The 13,233-nt window shown below is 40.7% G+C and overlaps 1 protein-coding gene across 1 annotated transcript; it reads left to right on the top strand.

Moving 5' to 3' along the window:
• Positions 1-1,559: 1,559 nt before the first annotated feature.
• On the top strand, positions 1,560-11,795 carry TLR4 (toll like receptor 4). The gene is made up of 3 exons (XM_060100620.1): positions 1,560-1,865; positions 6,376-6,542; positions 8,895-11,795. Exons 1-3 carry the CDS (start codon positions 1,773-1,775, stop codon positions 11,158-11,160), a joined length of 2,526 nt encoding a protein of 841 aa, XP_059956603.1. The 5' UTR covers positions 1,560-1,772; the 3' UTR covers positions 11,161-11,795.
• Positions 11,796-13,233: the final 1,438 nt, after the last annotated feature.

Here is a 13,233-nt window from a genome sequence, read left to right as displayed (position 1 = left end):
TCCGCCCCCTGTGACATGCTTCCTTTTAGCTTGATTTTAGATGTGTTGGATTTGAGGTGCCTGGGGGACGTCTTGGTAGAACTATTTAGGATACAATACAAATACCATCCCCATTTTAACCTACGTTCTTATTTAACAGAAACTTACACTGCACTTCTTACACTCTAGACACTCTCTGTCCTCAAAGCTTTACAAATGCCATCTTATTTAATCCCGTAACAGTACTTTGAATTATTATCCTCATTACATTCATATTTTTAATCTCCTTAATAGCTACCAAGTTATGGAATATCCTGATGAATCATGCACTAGACTAGGCATTTTATGTAAATTAACTTAATTCAATCATGCAAGACAAATGTGATTATCTCCACTTTAAAGACCAGAAAACTAATGCTTAGTGGCTTGCATCACAAGGCTTTATATTTATGAAATTTCATAAATGTGAACTTCTGTTGTGATTAGAACTATTATCCCATTTTACAGACCAGAAATTAAGTCTCAATAGTTTAAGTGACTTGATCAATGCTACAAGACCATAAATCACCTAGGCTGGATTTGAATTTCGGTATATTTGATTTTTCATCCCAATCTTTTCCCAATATTCCTGCACTTTTCAAAATGTGTTTCACTGGAGCTTTATTTTCAATGTTTCATAAATGTGGGCTTACTTTTTATGAATCTTGATTTCATAAAATTGGACAGTGCCATGGGCTAAATAATATCCCCCGCCAAAATTTATAGGTTGGAGTCTTCACCCCAGTACCTCAGAATGTGACTGTATTTTGAGATTGGGTCTTTAAAAAGGCAATTAAGGGCTTCCCTGGTGGCTCAGTGGTAGAGAGTCCGCCTGCCGATGCAGAGGACACGGGTTCGTGCCCTGGTCCGGGAAGATCCCGCATGCCGCGGAGCGGCTGGGCCCGTGAGCCATGGCAGCTGAGCCTGCGCGTCCGGAGCCTGTGCTACGCAACGGGAGAGGCCACAACAGTGAGAGGCCCGTGTACCGCAAAAAAAAAAAAAAAGAAAAGAAAAAAGGCAATTAAGGTAAAATGAGGTGATGAGGTAATGGATTAGGGTGGGCCCTCATCCAGTTTGACTGACTGATTTCCTTATAAGAAGAGGAACTTAGGACACAGTCACACACAGAGGAAAGACCATGTGAAGGCACAGGTGGGGAAGACGGCCATCTACAAGCTAAGGAAAGAGCCTGAGAAGAAATCAACCCTGCTGACCCTCTGAACTCAGACTTCTAGCCTCCCGAACTTTGTGAGAAAATAAATGTCTGTTGTTTAAGCCACCTAGTCTGTGGTTTTTGTTATAGTGGCCTAGGAAATTAATACACACAGTAAGTTTCCACTACTAAAACAAAAGTGGGAAGCCACCGTCCTTGGTAGTTAGTCACGCATGCTGTATGACCAGTCTGATTACTTTCCTAAACTCACGAATCCTGAGGTCAGATGACCTCCTGGGATAAAAGCCAGCTTCCTCTTGCTGTTACTCCAGCCTCTGGTCTGCAGACATTTTCTTCTTCTTCTAACTTCCCCTCCAGTGACAGAGGAGATAAATATTAGAGAAACCAAAGTCCAGAACGCTAAGGTTGCCACTCTCACTTCCTCTCCTCCCTTAACCCAGCACTGCTTTGAATACAGTCAGTGCTCTGGGGCACCGAGCAGGGAAGAGAAGACAGCACAGTGCCTCGGAGGCTGCCTTGACCGCCAGACACAGAGGGTCATGTTTCCAGAAGGCCACTTTTGGTCACAGAAAATGCCAGGATGATGCCTCGCACCCGCCTGGCTGCGGCTCTGATCCCAGCCATGGCCTTCCTCTTCTGCGTGAGGTCGGAGAGCTGGGACCCTTGTGTACAGGTATGTGGTTGGAGTCAGCTCGGCTTCCTGGAGCTTTGCCTTGCTTCTGAAAAACTGCTCTCTGCTCAGTTTCCCATGACGGGGCCCCAGTTAGTTTCATTTGCAAACAGACATCAAATTACCTTAAAAACTTAAGAAACCACAGGGACCAAATGATTCACAGCTATAGGACATTCACAAGCAGCCCATAGGGTCATGTCCCATTTAGGAGTTAAAGTGCTCCTAGGGACTTCAGGTCAGATAGACCTGCTTAAAATCACTCTTCTTTCACTTTTGGGCTTTGTGACCTTGCAGAAGTTATTAAACCTCTCTGAGACTAGTTTTCACATTGATAAAAGAATTACAGGCTTTAATAGAAAGTTGTAAGAAGCCTGTTTCCTGTCATTGCTTAACGCTGGTGGTTTGTACACTCTGTTTCAAGCTGTTGCTTTGCCCCTTTCAATCTCAGGAAGAAGATTTTTTTGGTCTCTTAATAGAAAGAACTTTCTAAGTGGACTTCAGACTTCTGAAACTAGTCATAGTTCTGTCCACAAAATGAAAAGAAAAGGAGTTGGGAAAGAAAAGGAGAGACAGAGATACAGAGAAAGACAGAGAAAGAGCGATGAAGAGAGAAGAAAAAGAGACAGGGAAAGATGCAAAATGTCAGCTAAGGCAATGCTTTCTTTCTTTTTTTTGTAAATAAATTTAGTTATTTTATTGTTTTATTTTATTTATTGTTTCTGGCTGCATTGGGTCTTCGTTGCTGTGCGCGGGTTTTTCTCTGGTTGCGGCGAGTGGGGGTTACTCTTTGTTGTGGTGCGCGTGCTTCTCATTGCAGTGGCTTCTCTTGTTGTGGAGCACGGGCTCTAGGCATGCAGGCTTCAGTGGTTGTGGCTCGCGGGCTCTAGAGCACAGGCTCAGTAGTTGTGGCGCATGGGCTTAGTTGCTCCGTGGCATGCGGGATCTTCCCGGCCCAGGGATCGAACCCGTGTCTCCTGCACTGAAAGGCGGTTTCTCAACCACTGCACCACCAGGGAAGCCCAATGCTTTCTTTCTTTGTGAAACACCAACCAGCTGGTTTGTAATCTCATTCATGAAGGATTTCCTTTGTTTTTCCCCTGCATGGACTTCACAATTGCTTTGGAAAGCCCACGGCAGAACCAAACAGCCAGAAGAATGCCCTGGGATTTAGGGTGTGGCAGAAATTCAAGAAAAGCATAACCAGCAGTCCTGACATTGAGGACATGGGGGAAATTGTGTACTTTAATACGTAACAAAGACAGGTTTGTTATTTCCATGTCCTCTGTTCCCCCCATTCCCTGCTCATTGTCCTCCTCCTCGTGTCTCTTTTGCTGTTCAGTTAGTGGGTATAGATCCTCCAATCATGGTCACCCCAGGATAAAATTACAGCCACTCCTGGCTCCTCCCATCTCCCATGCCCCAAATGCTCTCAGTTTCTGAAACTTGTCCAACCCTGCCCATCACCTCAGTGCCACCCTAGGGCAGATCCTCAGTTCCCCTGGCCTTGATTCTTGGGCAGTGACTCATCTCCCGACCCCTTAGCCCCCTTCCTTTAACCTAATCTGCTCATTTTCATCTGCCGTTTATTTGTCATTGTTGTTGTTTTTCCTGAGGTTCAGATCTAACAAATTACTGTCCTTAAAAACTTTTAATAACTTTCCATTGCTATTAGGACCTTTTCCTAACATGGGGCCTTTGCACTGGCTAGTTCCTCTAGCTAGAATGCTTTCCCCCTAGATCACTGCTGCTCAATGGGTCACATGATATTATTTAAATTTAAATGATACATTTAATAAACTAAATTTAACTAAATTTTTATTTAACCAAATTAACTTAATTTTAACTAACTGAATTTAAAACTATGTTTTAAACTATGTTCTAGTAGTTCAAAAAATAAAAACAAACAGGTGAATTTAACTTTAATAATATTTTTATTTAAGACAGTATATTCAAAATACTATTTCAAAATGTAATATATACTAGACTATTAACAAGATAGTTTACATTATTTCTTTGGAACTAAGTCCTTGAGATTTGTACATATTTTACATTTATCATATTTAAACTATCCACATTTCTCATACTCAACAGCCGTGTGTGGTTAGTGGCTACCATATTGGACAGTGCAGCCCTAGATATTTTCATAGCTTAATCCCTCACTTCATTCAAATTTCTGCTTAAGTGTCACCTCCTCTGGGAAGTCTTCCTTGATTGCCTCATATAGAGCTCCCCACTCCCTATATTTGACCCTAATCTCCTATGCTGCTTTATTTTTTTATATCACATCATTGAGTATACATATATATACAAAATACATATAGTGTTGTGAATATATATATATATATATATATATATATATATATATATATATAGTTCACTGTTTGTCTTTCTGTTGAAATGGAATCTGTCAGAGGGCAAGATCATTGCTGGTTTTATTTATCACTTTATCCCAGTGCCTAGCACATGTAGTTGTTCAATTTATATGTGTTAAGTGATTAAAAGTTTTGCCACAGGACAAAGTATGAGGCCCTCCTGATCTGGCTCTGGCTTCCCCTCTGGCTTAGGTTTCACCACTCCTGCCACACACCAGCTAATCTGAGCTAGTTTTCTACCCCTGTGTACTCACACTCTTCCCTCATTCTTCCTCTTTCCATATCCAAATCTCAACTTATCCTTCCAGACCCACCTGGAAATATTCTCTTTCTTGGAAGCCTTCTACAATCTACAAGCCCTGGATCCAGGATTGATCTCTATCTTTTCTGAACCAAAGGGAATACTTGCCAAGCCTGGTTTAAGACCTTTTTCAGGAATGAGTTGTGCTCCTATCGTAACTCTTACTCTAGACTGTGAGCTCACTGAAGTATGGAGCCTTATCACATTGGTCTTTGTGCTGCCCACAGCACTTAGCAGAAAATGCCTTCAACTGGGATTTGAATAAACTTCCATGTAATCAGTTATCAATTCATTTGTTCAACAAATATTTATTGAGCATTAACCATTTTCCGGGCATCATTCTGAGTGCTGGAGACAGAGCTAGAGTCTCAAAGCTTACGATCTAGTGAGGGAAACAAACAGCACGTATGGAACAATCACACAGAAGGCATAATGTTAGATAGTGATGCCTCCTGTGAAGGAGGATAAAAGAGGGTAAGGGATGATGCCTGGCACCATCCTCTATTAGACGGTATGGGCTGTGAGGATTCTGTGAGGAATACCATTTCAGGAGACAAGTGAATAAAGCAAAGAGCTGCACTATGGCCTGTGAGACGTTACGCATGTTACTTCATCTCACTGAATTCTTCTTCTTAAAAAGGTTTATTTGAAGATTAAATTCAAACATGTAACATATAAGAAACAAGCCTGCATATAGTGGGGAATTAATAATAGCCAATAATAATACATGCTAACATTTATTGATCATTTACACTGTAATAGGCTTTGAGATAATCTCTTTAATACCTTATCTCATTAATTCTTTTAAAAGATTCTACTGGTTTTAAACTGAAAACCAAAATTAGCTGGCTTAAGCAAGGAATTTTGTTGAAGAATCAGAGAATTAGGAAATTAAATGGGAGTTTAGAGAACAAGGCTTACAAAGAATTTGGGAAAGTATGATAGAAATCAGCAGAGGAACCAAGACAGCATCAAGGCTTGACCTTATTCACTAGGTTCCACCACTGGAGTCTATGCACTTCAAAGATTTGTCCCCATTTCTATCTCATCTGCTCAAAGGTCACTGATCTAAGGGAAAGAATACAATTGGCAAAACTTGGCCTATGACTAAGGAAGGTCTGGACACCTGACTCGCAGTCTCCCTAAGCTTGTATACAACAAGGGGTGTATTTAGAAAAACAACAACAATGGGACTTCCCTGGTGGCACAGTGGTTGAGAATCTGCCTGCCAATGCAGGGGACACAGGTTAGATCCCTGGCTCGGGAAGATCCCACATGCCATGGAGCAACTAAGCCCACGAGCCACAACTACTGAGCCTGCGTGTCACAACTACTGAAGCCTGTGCACCTAGAGCCTGTTCTCTGCAACAAGAGAAGCCACCGCAATGAGAAGCCCGCACACTACAACGAAGATCCAACACAGTCCTAAATAAATAAATAAACAAACAAATAAATAATTTTTAAAAAAGAACAACAACAACAAAATCCCTTGCTGCAAATCACAGGGAAGAGATAGGGTGAAACCCAGAGCTTTTGGACTCTAGAGCTTCAGCTCTTCACCACTTGACTCCATTGCTTCTCGCTAAATGCTGCCATTGTGATAGTAGAGGTTAAACATTGGGTAGGTGCTTTTCCCTTCCTAATCTAGAGTAAGACATTTTATAAGAATGAAGTGAGTGGATAAATGAATGGATGGGTGGATGGATGAAAGACGGCTGACTGGCCCCTGTGCTTGTCCCAGTGGCATCCCAGGCTCTGGCCTAGGAGAGGAGAGTTGCTGGGAGGTCTGGTAAGATGCATGCAGCAAGACACTGCATCTAATATCTGATCATTTCAGGTGGTTCCTAACATTAGTTACCAATGCATGGAGCTGAATCTCTACAAAATCCCTGACAACATCCCCACATCGACCAAGATACTGGACCTGAGCTTTAACCACCTGAGTCATTTAAACAGCCATAGCTTCTCCAACTTCCCAGAACTGCAGATATTGGATTTATCCAGGTAATGTATGAGTTTTACCATTGTACATGGAGAAATGTTCATTGTTTTATCATTTCATTCTTAAGTCAGAAACCCTGATTAATGAAGTCTCATTTTCATTCACCTATTTATTCATTCAACAGACATCTTACTTGCTATATAACTTTGGGCAAGCCACCTCCCTTCTCCAGGTCTCAGCTTTCTTATTTGTGAAATGAGCAGTTGGATGAGACCCTCTCTAAGGACAATTCTATCTTTGATTTTCTTTTAAGTTAGGGGAGTACATTGACTCAAACTCTTTCATCAGCAGATATTTATTGACTACTTGCTATATGTTGTTCACTCTGCTGGGAAACGAGAGTATGTTGATATATAACATACAACCCTAGCTGTTAAGGAGGGCATATTCACTTGAAAGAATTGATATGTTTAAATCCTGAGCATGGTGCTCAGCATAGTAGACATTCAACACGTGCTACGTGGTTCTGATTTTGGATTTTGAACCTGAGATAATAAGGATAGTAATATATAAGAGTAGGTGATAAGTTATTTGCAAACTAGAGGCAAGACATTGTGTTGTACAGAAAAGGGGCCTTCTATGCAGTGAATAATCAATATAGAGTTCATGAACTGAGTGGGATTCAAATAATGTCTAGAATATTGGAAGTGGGGTAGAGGATAAGGAATTAGAATTGGTTACAAGTAACCCAAAGAGAAAGATAACAAGATCAAAGGAAAACATCTGCTGTGAGAAAGAACAGTGACTACTGTTTTATTTTTCTGATACAGGGAAGTATATATATCATTCATTAGAACAGGTGAAGTTATTATCATCATTTTGGGGGGAATTGAATCCTAAAATCATTTTCATCATCAGGGACCTTATTTAGAAATGTAATAGATAATGGAATATAATCTCTATAAGGGTTTGTGAAAAATGGAGAAACATTTTATGTATGACATTTTATTATAGAAACTCTTAATAAAGGATAAGAGGATAGTAGATATTTCTGCAGAAGAGTGATCATCTTATGTTTTATACTCTAACTTGGATATTGATAGATTACAACAAAGGGGGGATCAAGCATTTTGAAGGCAGTGACATAGAGCCTTATGGAGGTCAGAAGACTTGAGCTGGGTCCTCCTCCAACATATACTGCCATGTGGCCTGAGGCATGTCACTTTGTGTGACTTGAGTCTCAGTTTTCATATCTGTGAAACATAAATGGTGAACCTTACCCCATAGGGTTAACTGTGATACTAAATGTTAACAAGCTATATATATTAAAAACCTTGTAAAGTAGGCTTTATAAGCATAAAATACTATTATAGCATTCCATTAGTTTATAAATTTCAGTTTTCTGAATAAGAATTTTGTCAAGAAATATACTGAATTGAGGTAGACAGACCAACGCTTTTTTTTAAACAAAAGTTTCTCATCAATGTCCCTTATAATTCACTTTCGACGCACCACATACCCAAGGAACTACCCGCAGAGGCTTTAAATATGTGCTTGGAGAGAGGCTAGCTCCCCCCCCTGGTTAGCCAGGAGGAGATTCTGGATTAGGGCAAGGACAGATTACAATGCAATAGATACTCTTGACTTTTCATGTTGCTTCACAGTGTTCTTCATAAACAGTAACTCCACTTATCTTCTAAGGACGCTTTGTGATAGACCAGGCAGCCTTTTTTTCCTATGGAAATCTATTGATACATTTTTTTTCTTTTTGTAGATGAGGAAATTGAGGCTTGGAGAGTTTAAGGGATTCATATACATGCACATGCCTTGTTGACAGCAGACCAGAGATTCATGTTCACATCTCCTGCTTCCAAGTTAAATATTCTCTTCATCTTAATACTCTGATTAATATTAAGTGATAAGCCCTATATGGAGAAATTCTCATGAACATTAAGGATATCTGTGACATTTTGGTGTAATTTTTTATACCTTTGAAATTGACATTCACTAGTCATGTATCATGCCTAACAACTAACAACTATCTGCCTCATTTGTACCAATCAGATATATAATCACAATTATGTGTGTCAGGAAATGGCTAAAGTTGATCCAAGGTTCAGTCTTCACGTGCCCCAGTCATTGATCTTTGACTGATTTCCCTCTGTTGGATGGGCTGCCTCTGCTTAGCATGTGTGCCTAGTGTGATAAAAAGAGATTGTCATGGGGGTCAGTATGATAGTACCAAATTTGTGGGGTTTCTTCTTTGCTTCATCTGCCTTGCTTGATATTTTTGCCTATGCATCATAATATGGCATGTCATATCTGTGTGAAGACCTAGATGACTGTGTTCATATTTCATTTTGTTTTTTTATCCAGCAGAAATATTATGTAATCTGTATCTCTTTTCCTTGTAGATGTGAAATTCAGATGATTGAAGATGATGCATATCAGGGCCTAAACCACCTCTCCACCTTGATATTGACAGGAAACCCTATACAGAGTTTAGCCCTGGGAGCCTTTTCTGGGCTATCAAGTTTACAGAAGCTGGTAGCTGTGGAGGCAAACCTAGCATCTCTAGAGGACTTCCCCATTGGGCATCTCAAAACCTTGAAGGAGCTTAATGTGGCTCACAATCTTATCCATTCCTTCAAGTTTCCTGAATATTTTTCTAACCTGTCCAACCTGGAGCACTTGGATCTTTCTAATAACAAAATCCAAAATATTTATCACGAAGACTTGAAGGTTCTACATCAAATGCCCCTACTCAACCTCTCTTTAGATTTGTCCCTGAACCCTTTAGACTTTATTGAACCAGGCACTTTTAAAGAAATTAAGCTCAATGAACTGACTTTGCGAAGTAATTTTAATAGTACACATGTAATGAAAATTTGTATTCAAGGTCTGGCTGGTTTAAAAATCAATCGGTTGGTTTTGGGAGAATTTAAAAATGAAAGGATCTTGGAAAGTTTTGACAGATCTGTCCTGGAGGGACTGTGCAATTTGACCTTTGAACAGTTTCGGATAGCATACTTCAGTGAATTCCCAAGGGATGACACAGGCTTATTTAATTGTTTGGTAAATGTTTCTGTGATTTCTCTGTTGAGTCTGGTTTTAGACAGTCTAGAAGCCCCTCCTAAAGATTGCAGATGGCAACACTTAGAATTGATTAACTGTAAGTTTAAACAATTTCCCACATTGAAGCTCAATTCTCTCAAAAAGTTTGTTTTCATAGACAACAAAGGTATGAGCACTTTTACTGAATTTGAGCTACCAAACCTTCAGTTTCTAGATCTCAAAAGAAATCACTTGAGTTTCAAGGGTTGCTGTTCTTGCACTAATTTTGGGACAACCAAACTGAAGCATTTAGATCTGAGCTTCAATGATGTCATTACTATGAATTCAAACTTCTTGGGCTTAGAGCAACTAGAACATCTGGATTTTCAGCATTCCAATCTGAAACAGGCCAATGATTTTTCAGTATTCCTATCACTCAGAAATCTCCGTTACCTTGATATTTCTTATACCAACACCCGAGTTGTCTTCCATGGCATCTTTGTTGGCTTGGTCAGCCTCCAAACCTTGAAAATGGCAGGCAATTCTTTTCAGAACAACTTGCTTCCTGATATCTTCACAGAACTGACTAACTTAATCATCCTGGATCTCTCTAAGTGTCAACTGGAACAGGTATCCCAGATGGCATTTCACTCCCTCCCTAGACTTCAGGTGCTAAATATGAGTCACAACAAACTCCTGTCATTGGATACACTTCCTTATAAACCACTCCACTCCCTCCAGATTCTGGATTGCAGTTTCAACCGTATCATGGAGTCCAAGGAGCAAGAACTACAGCATTTGCCAAGGAGCCTTGCTTTGTTAAATCTTACTCAGAATGACTTTGCTTGTGTTTGTGAACACCAGAGTTTCCTGCAGTGGGTCAAGGACCAGAGGCAGCTCTTGGTGGAAGCTGAGCAAATGATGTGTACACAACCTTTAGATATGCAGGGCATGCCCGTGCTTAGTTTCAGGAATGCCACTTGTCAGATGAACAAGATGATCATTAGTGTGTCGGTTCTCACCATCCTCTTGGTATCTGTGGCAGGAGTCCTGGTCTATAAGTTCTATTTCCACCTAATGCTTCTTGCTGGCTGCAAAAAGTATGGTGGAGGTGAAAGCACCTATGATGCTTTTGTAATCTACTCAAGCCAGGACGAAGACTGGGTGAGGAATGAATTGGTAAAGAACTTGGAGGAGGGGGTGCCCCCCTTTCAGCTCTGCCTTCACTACAGAGACTTTATTCCTGGGGTAGCCATTGCCGCCAACATCATCCAGGAAGGTTTCCACAAAAGCCGAAAGGTTATTGTCGTGGTGTCCCAGCACTTCATCCAGAGCCGATGGTGTATCTTTGAGTATGAGATTGCCCAGACCTGGCAGTTTCTTAGTAGCCGTGCTGGCATCATCTTCATAGTCCTGCAGAAGTTGGAGAAGTCCCTGCTGCGGCAGCAGGTAGAGCTGTATCGCCTTCTAAACAGGAATACCTACCTGGAGTGGGAGGACAGTGTCCTGGGGCGGCACATCTTCTGGAGACGACTCAGAAAAGCCTTGCTGGATGGTAAACCATGGAGGCCAGAAGGAACAGCAGATGCAGACAGCAGACAGCAGGAAGCAATGGCCTCCACTTGAGGAAGAAAATCTCCTGATGTGCTCCTTGCCCAGCTGGACACAGTGATTGTTCAGTTAACAAGTATTAAATGCTGCAACGTACCAAGCATTGTGCTAAAGGCTGGTGATTTAGTGGTGCACAAGATATACAGGACTGCTAATTTCATGGAGTTTACAATGTAGAGGGCATAAACACTGTACTAAAGTACAGAACTTCCAGGTGGATGTTTCAACCAACTCAGCTAAGGAGACCAGGACAGGGAAAGTCAACTCAACTCTTACCCCGTCAAATTGGATTAGAACTAAGAGACTGGGCCTCAGTGAGATTAGAAAAGGGCAGACTTCTTCTCTTTCGTCTTTTGAGTAGAAACCATCTCATGTTATATGTGTTAGCCATGTTAAAACAAAGCGGTTTTGGTAGTTTCAAGTGATCTAGGTCTTGGCTCACTTTTCCCTTTTCTTTTGAATATAATTTAAATTCTATTTGTGACTCAAAAGGCTCCAGATTCAGATCCACCCCCTACGTTAAGTCAATTCACAAATATCCTGGTTACCCCTTAGCATGTTCTATTTATTAACTACTAGTCCCTGATATTTTTTTGTTTTTACAAATCCAGTTCTCATTTTTCGTGTCTTCTGTATAAACCCATATCATAAATAAGGCTGTTAGAGACATGCTGGAAAGATCCATATTTTTAGCCACTAACTTTTGAGCAAATATGTAAAATATACTCTGTCACTTTGTCACTTGATGCCATTCTGAAGTTATTACCTACCAAGTTATGACTGTCATGAAAGAAGCATTAAAATAATTTGGTTGAAAGTGGCACTTATTGTAATAGAGGGAAACAAGTCCAGCTTCCTGGTCTCATCATGAGCAATCCAGGCTAGAGGCAGGGCAGGAGGCGGGATGACCTCAGGAGGTCAGCTCTTCTTGATGACCCCAGAAACATGTGGGCTGATACAGCTGGGGTGACTGTATGATGGGAGTTGCAGCAAAGGTTTCTTCTGCAGCAAATGAGTATTGTTTGATGGTCCACTGAATCTTTCAGGGGATTTTGAAATGGTTTGAGGTGGGGAGCACACATTGCTGTTTCCTGTTGGATGTCACTCCATGATCACATTTAGGAAAGAGTAGATATTTTCATTGAGAAAGCAATGTCCTTGAGGTTACTGTGGGTCATGTTAAGGAAATTCTTTGAAAAGCACATGCAGCCAGCTTTCCCAGAATGGTGCAGGCAAAGAAAGGGCAATGAGGACACTTGGAAAATACAGTTGTCAAAAACTGGAAATATGGCCACATTTAGGAGTGTGTTTGTGACTGAGTGTTCCAGAGTGTATTTTGGTTGGAGCATGGTTGGAGCTGCTGAACATGCCTGGGTGTGTTTATAGGTCTTATGTGCTAGTGAAAGTGGATGTATGTATTTGTGCACACGCCTCTATGTGCTCCTGTTGCTTTTCGTGTGATCATGTCTGCATGGAAGAAAGTGTGATTATATTGCAAGGGAAATATTTGCATTTGACACAGATGTCTCCAGATGTTTGAGTTAGGTCCTCACTCTAGTGTTGGTATGTGATTCCTTATATACAAATGTCTGTGTTATATTCTGAGTATGCTTGAAGGCATGCATTTTTGTGTGTGTCCAGGCTATATGTGAGTGTGTTTCTTTTCATATTTAAGTATGCATTCTTCATCTGTGTGTTAGTTCAAGCAAATATACAAGACTCCAAGGAGGAAAATCAAAATAGGACTGGAATATTTCCTGTATCCAAGGCTGTTACTGGCCTTCTTCCTATCAGTCCCCTCTCCCAGCTGGGAATTCTGAAAATTGCAGGTGAGGTGGACAAGAAAGGAAAGAAATGATATGACAGAAACATAAGGGGAAGAAAAAGGAAAGTTAGGCCTAGGACAGGTTCTTTGCAGCCATTTAAATTCTCTGGATTAAACAGAGATGAAGGGTGGAATAGAAAAAAAAAAAGAAAAATTAATAATAATGCCTTAAATTTGTGTACTACCCTACAACTTAGAACACATTCACACAATTATAACCACATTTGAATCTCTTATGATCCAGGGGGGTAGCAGATTAAGAA

The sequence above is a fragment of the Mesoplodon densirostris genome, chromosome 6 (assembly GCF_025265405.1).
Source record: "Mesoplodon densirostris isolate mMesDen1 chromosome 6, mMesDen1 primary haplotype, whole genome shotgun sequence".
NCBI classification, from domain to species: domain Eukaryota; kingdom Metazoa; phylum Chordata; class Mammalia; order Artiodactyla; family Ziphiidae; genus Mesoplodon; species Mesoplodon densirostris.
This window is presented reverse-complemented; position numbering and strand designations above follow the sequence as displayed.

Bases quoted from the DNA above. Each gene is read 5' to 3' on its own strand.
- TLR4 (XM_060100620.1), top strand. From the start codon at position 1,773: ATGATGCCTCGCACCCGCCTGGCTGCGGCTCTGATCCCAGCCATGGCC. The intron at 1,866-6,375 runs GTATGTGGTTGG...TGATCATTTCAG, and splicing joins GCTGGGACCCTTGTGTACAG to GTGGTTCCTAACATTAGTTA. The intron at 6,543-8,894 runs GTAATGTATGAG...TTTTCCTTGTAG, and splicing joins CAGATATTGGATTTATCCAG to ATGTGAAATTCAGATGATTG.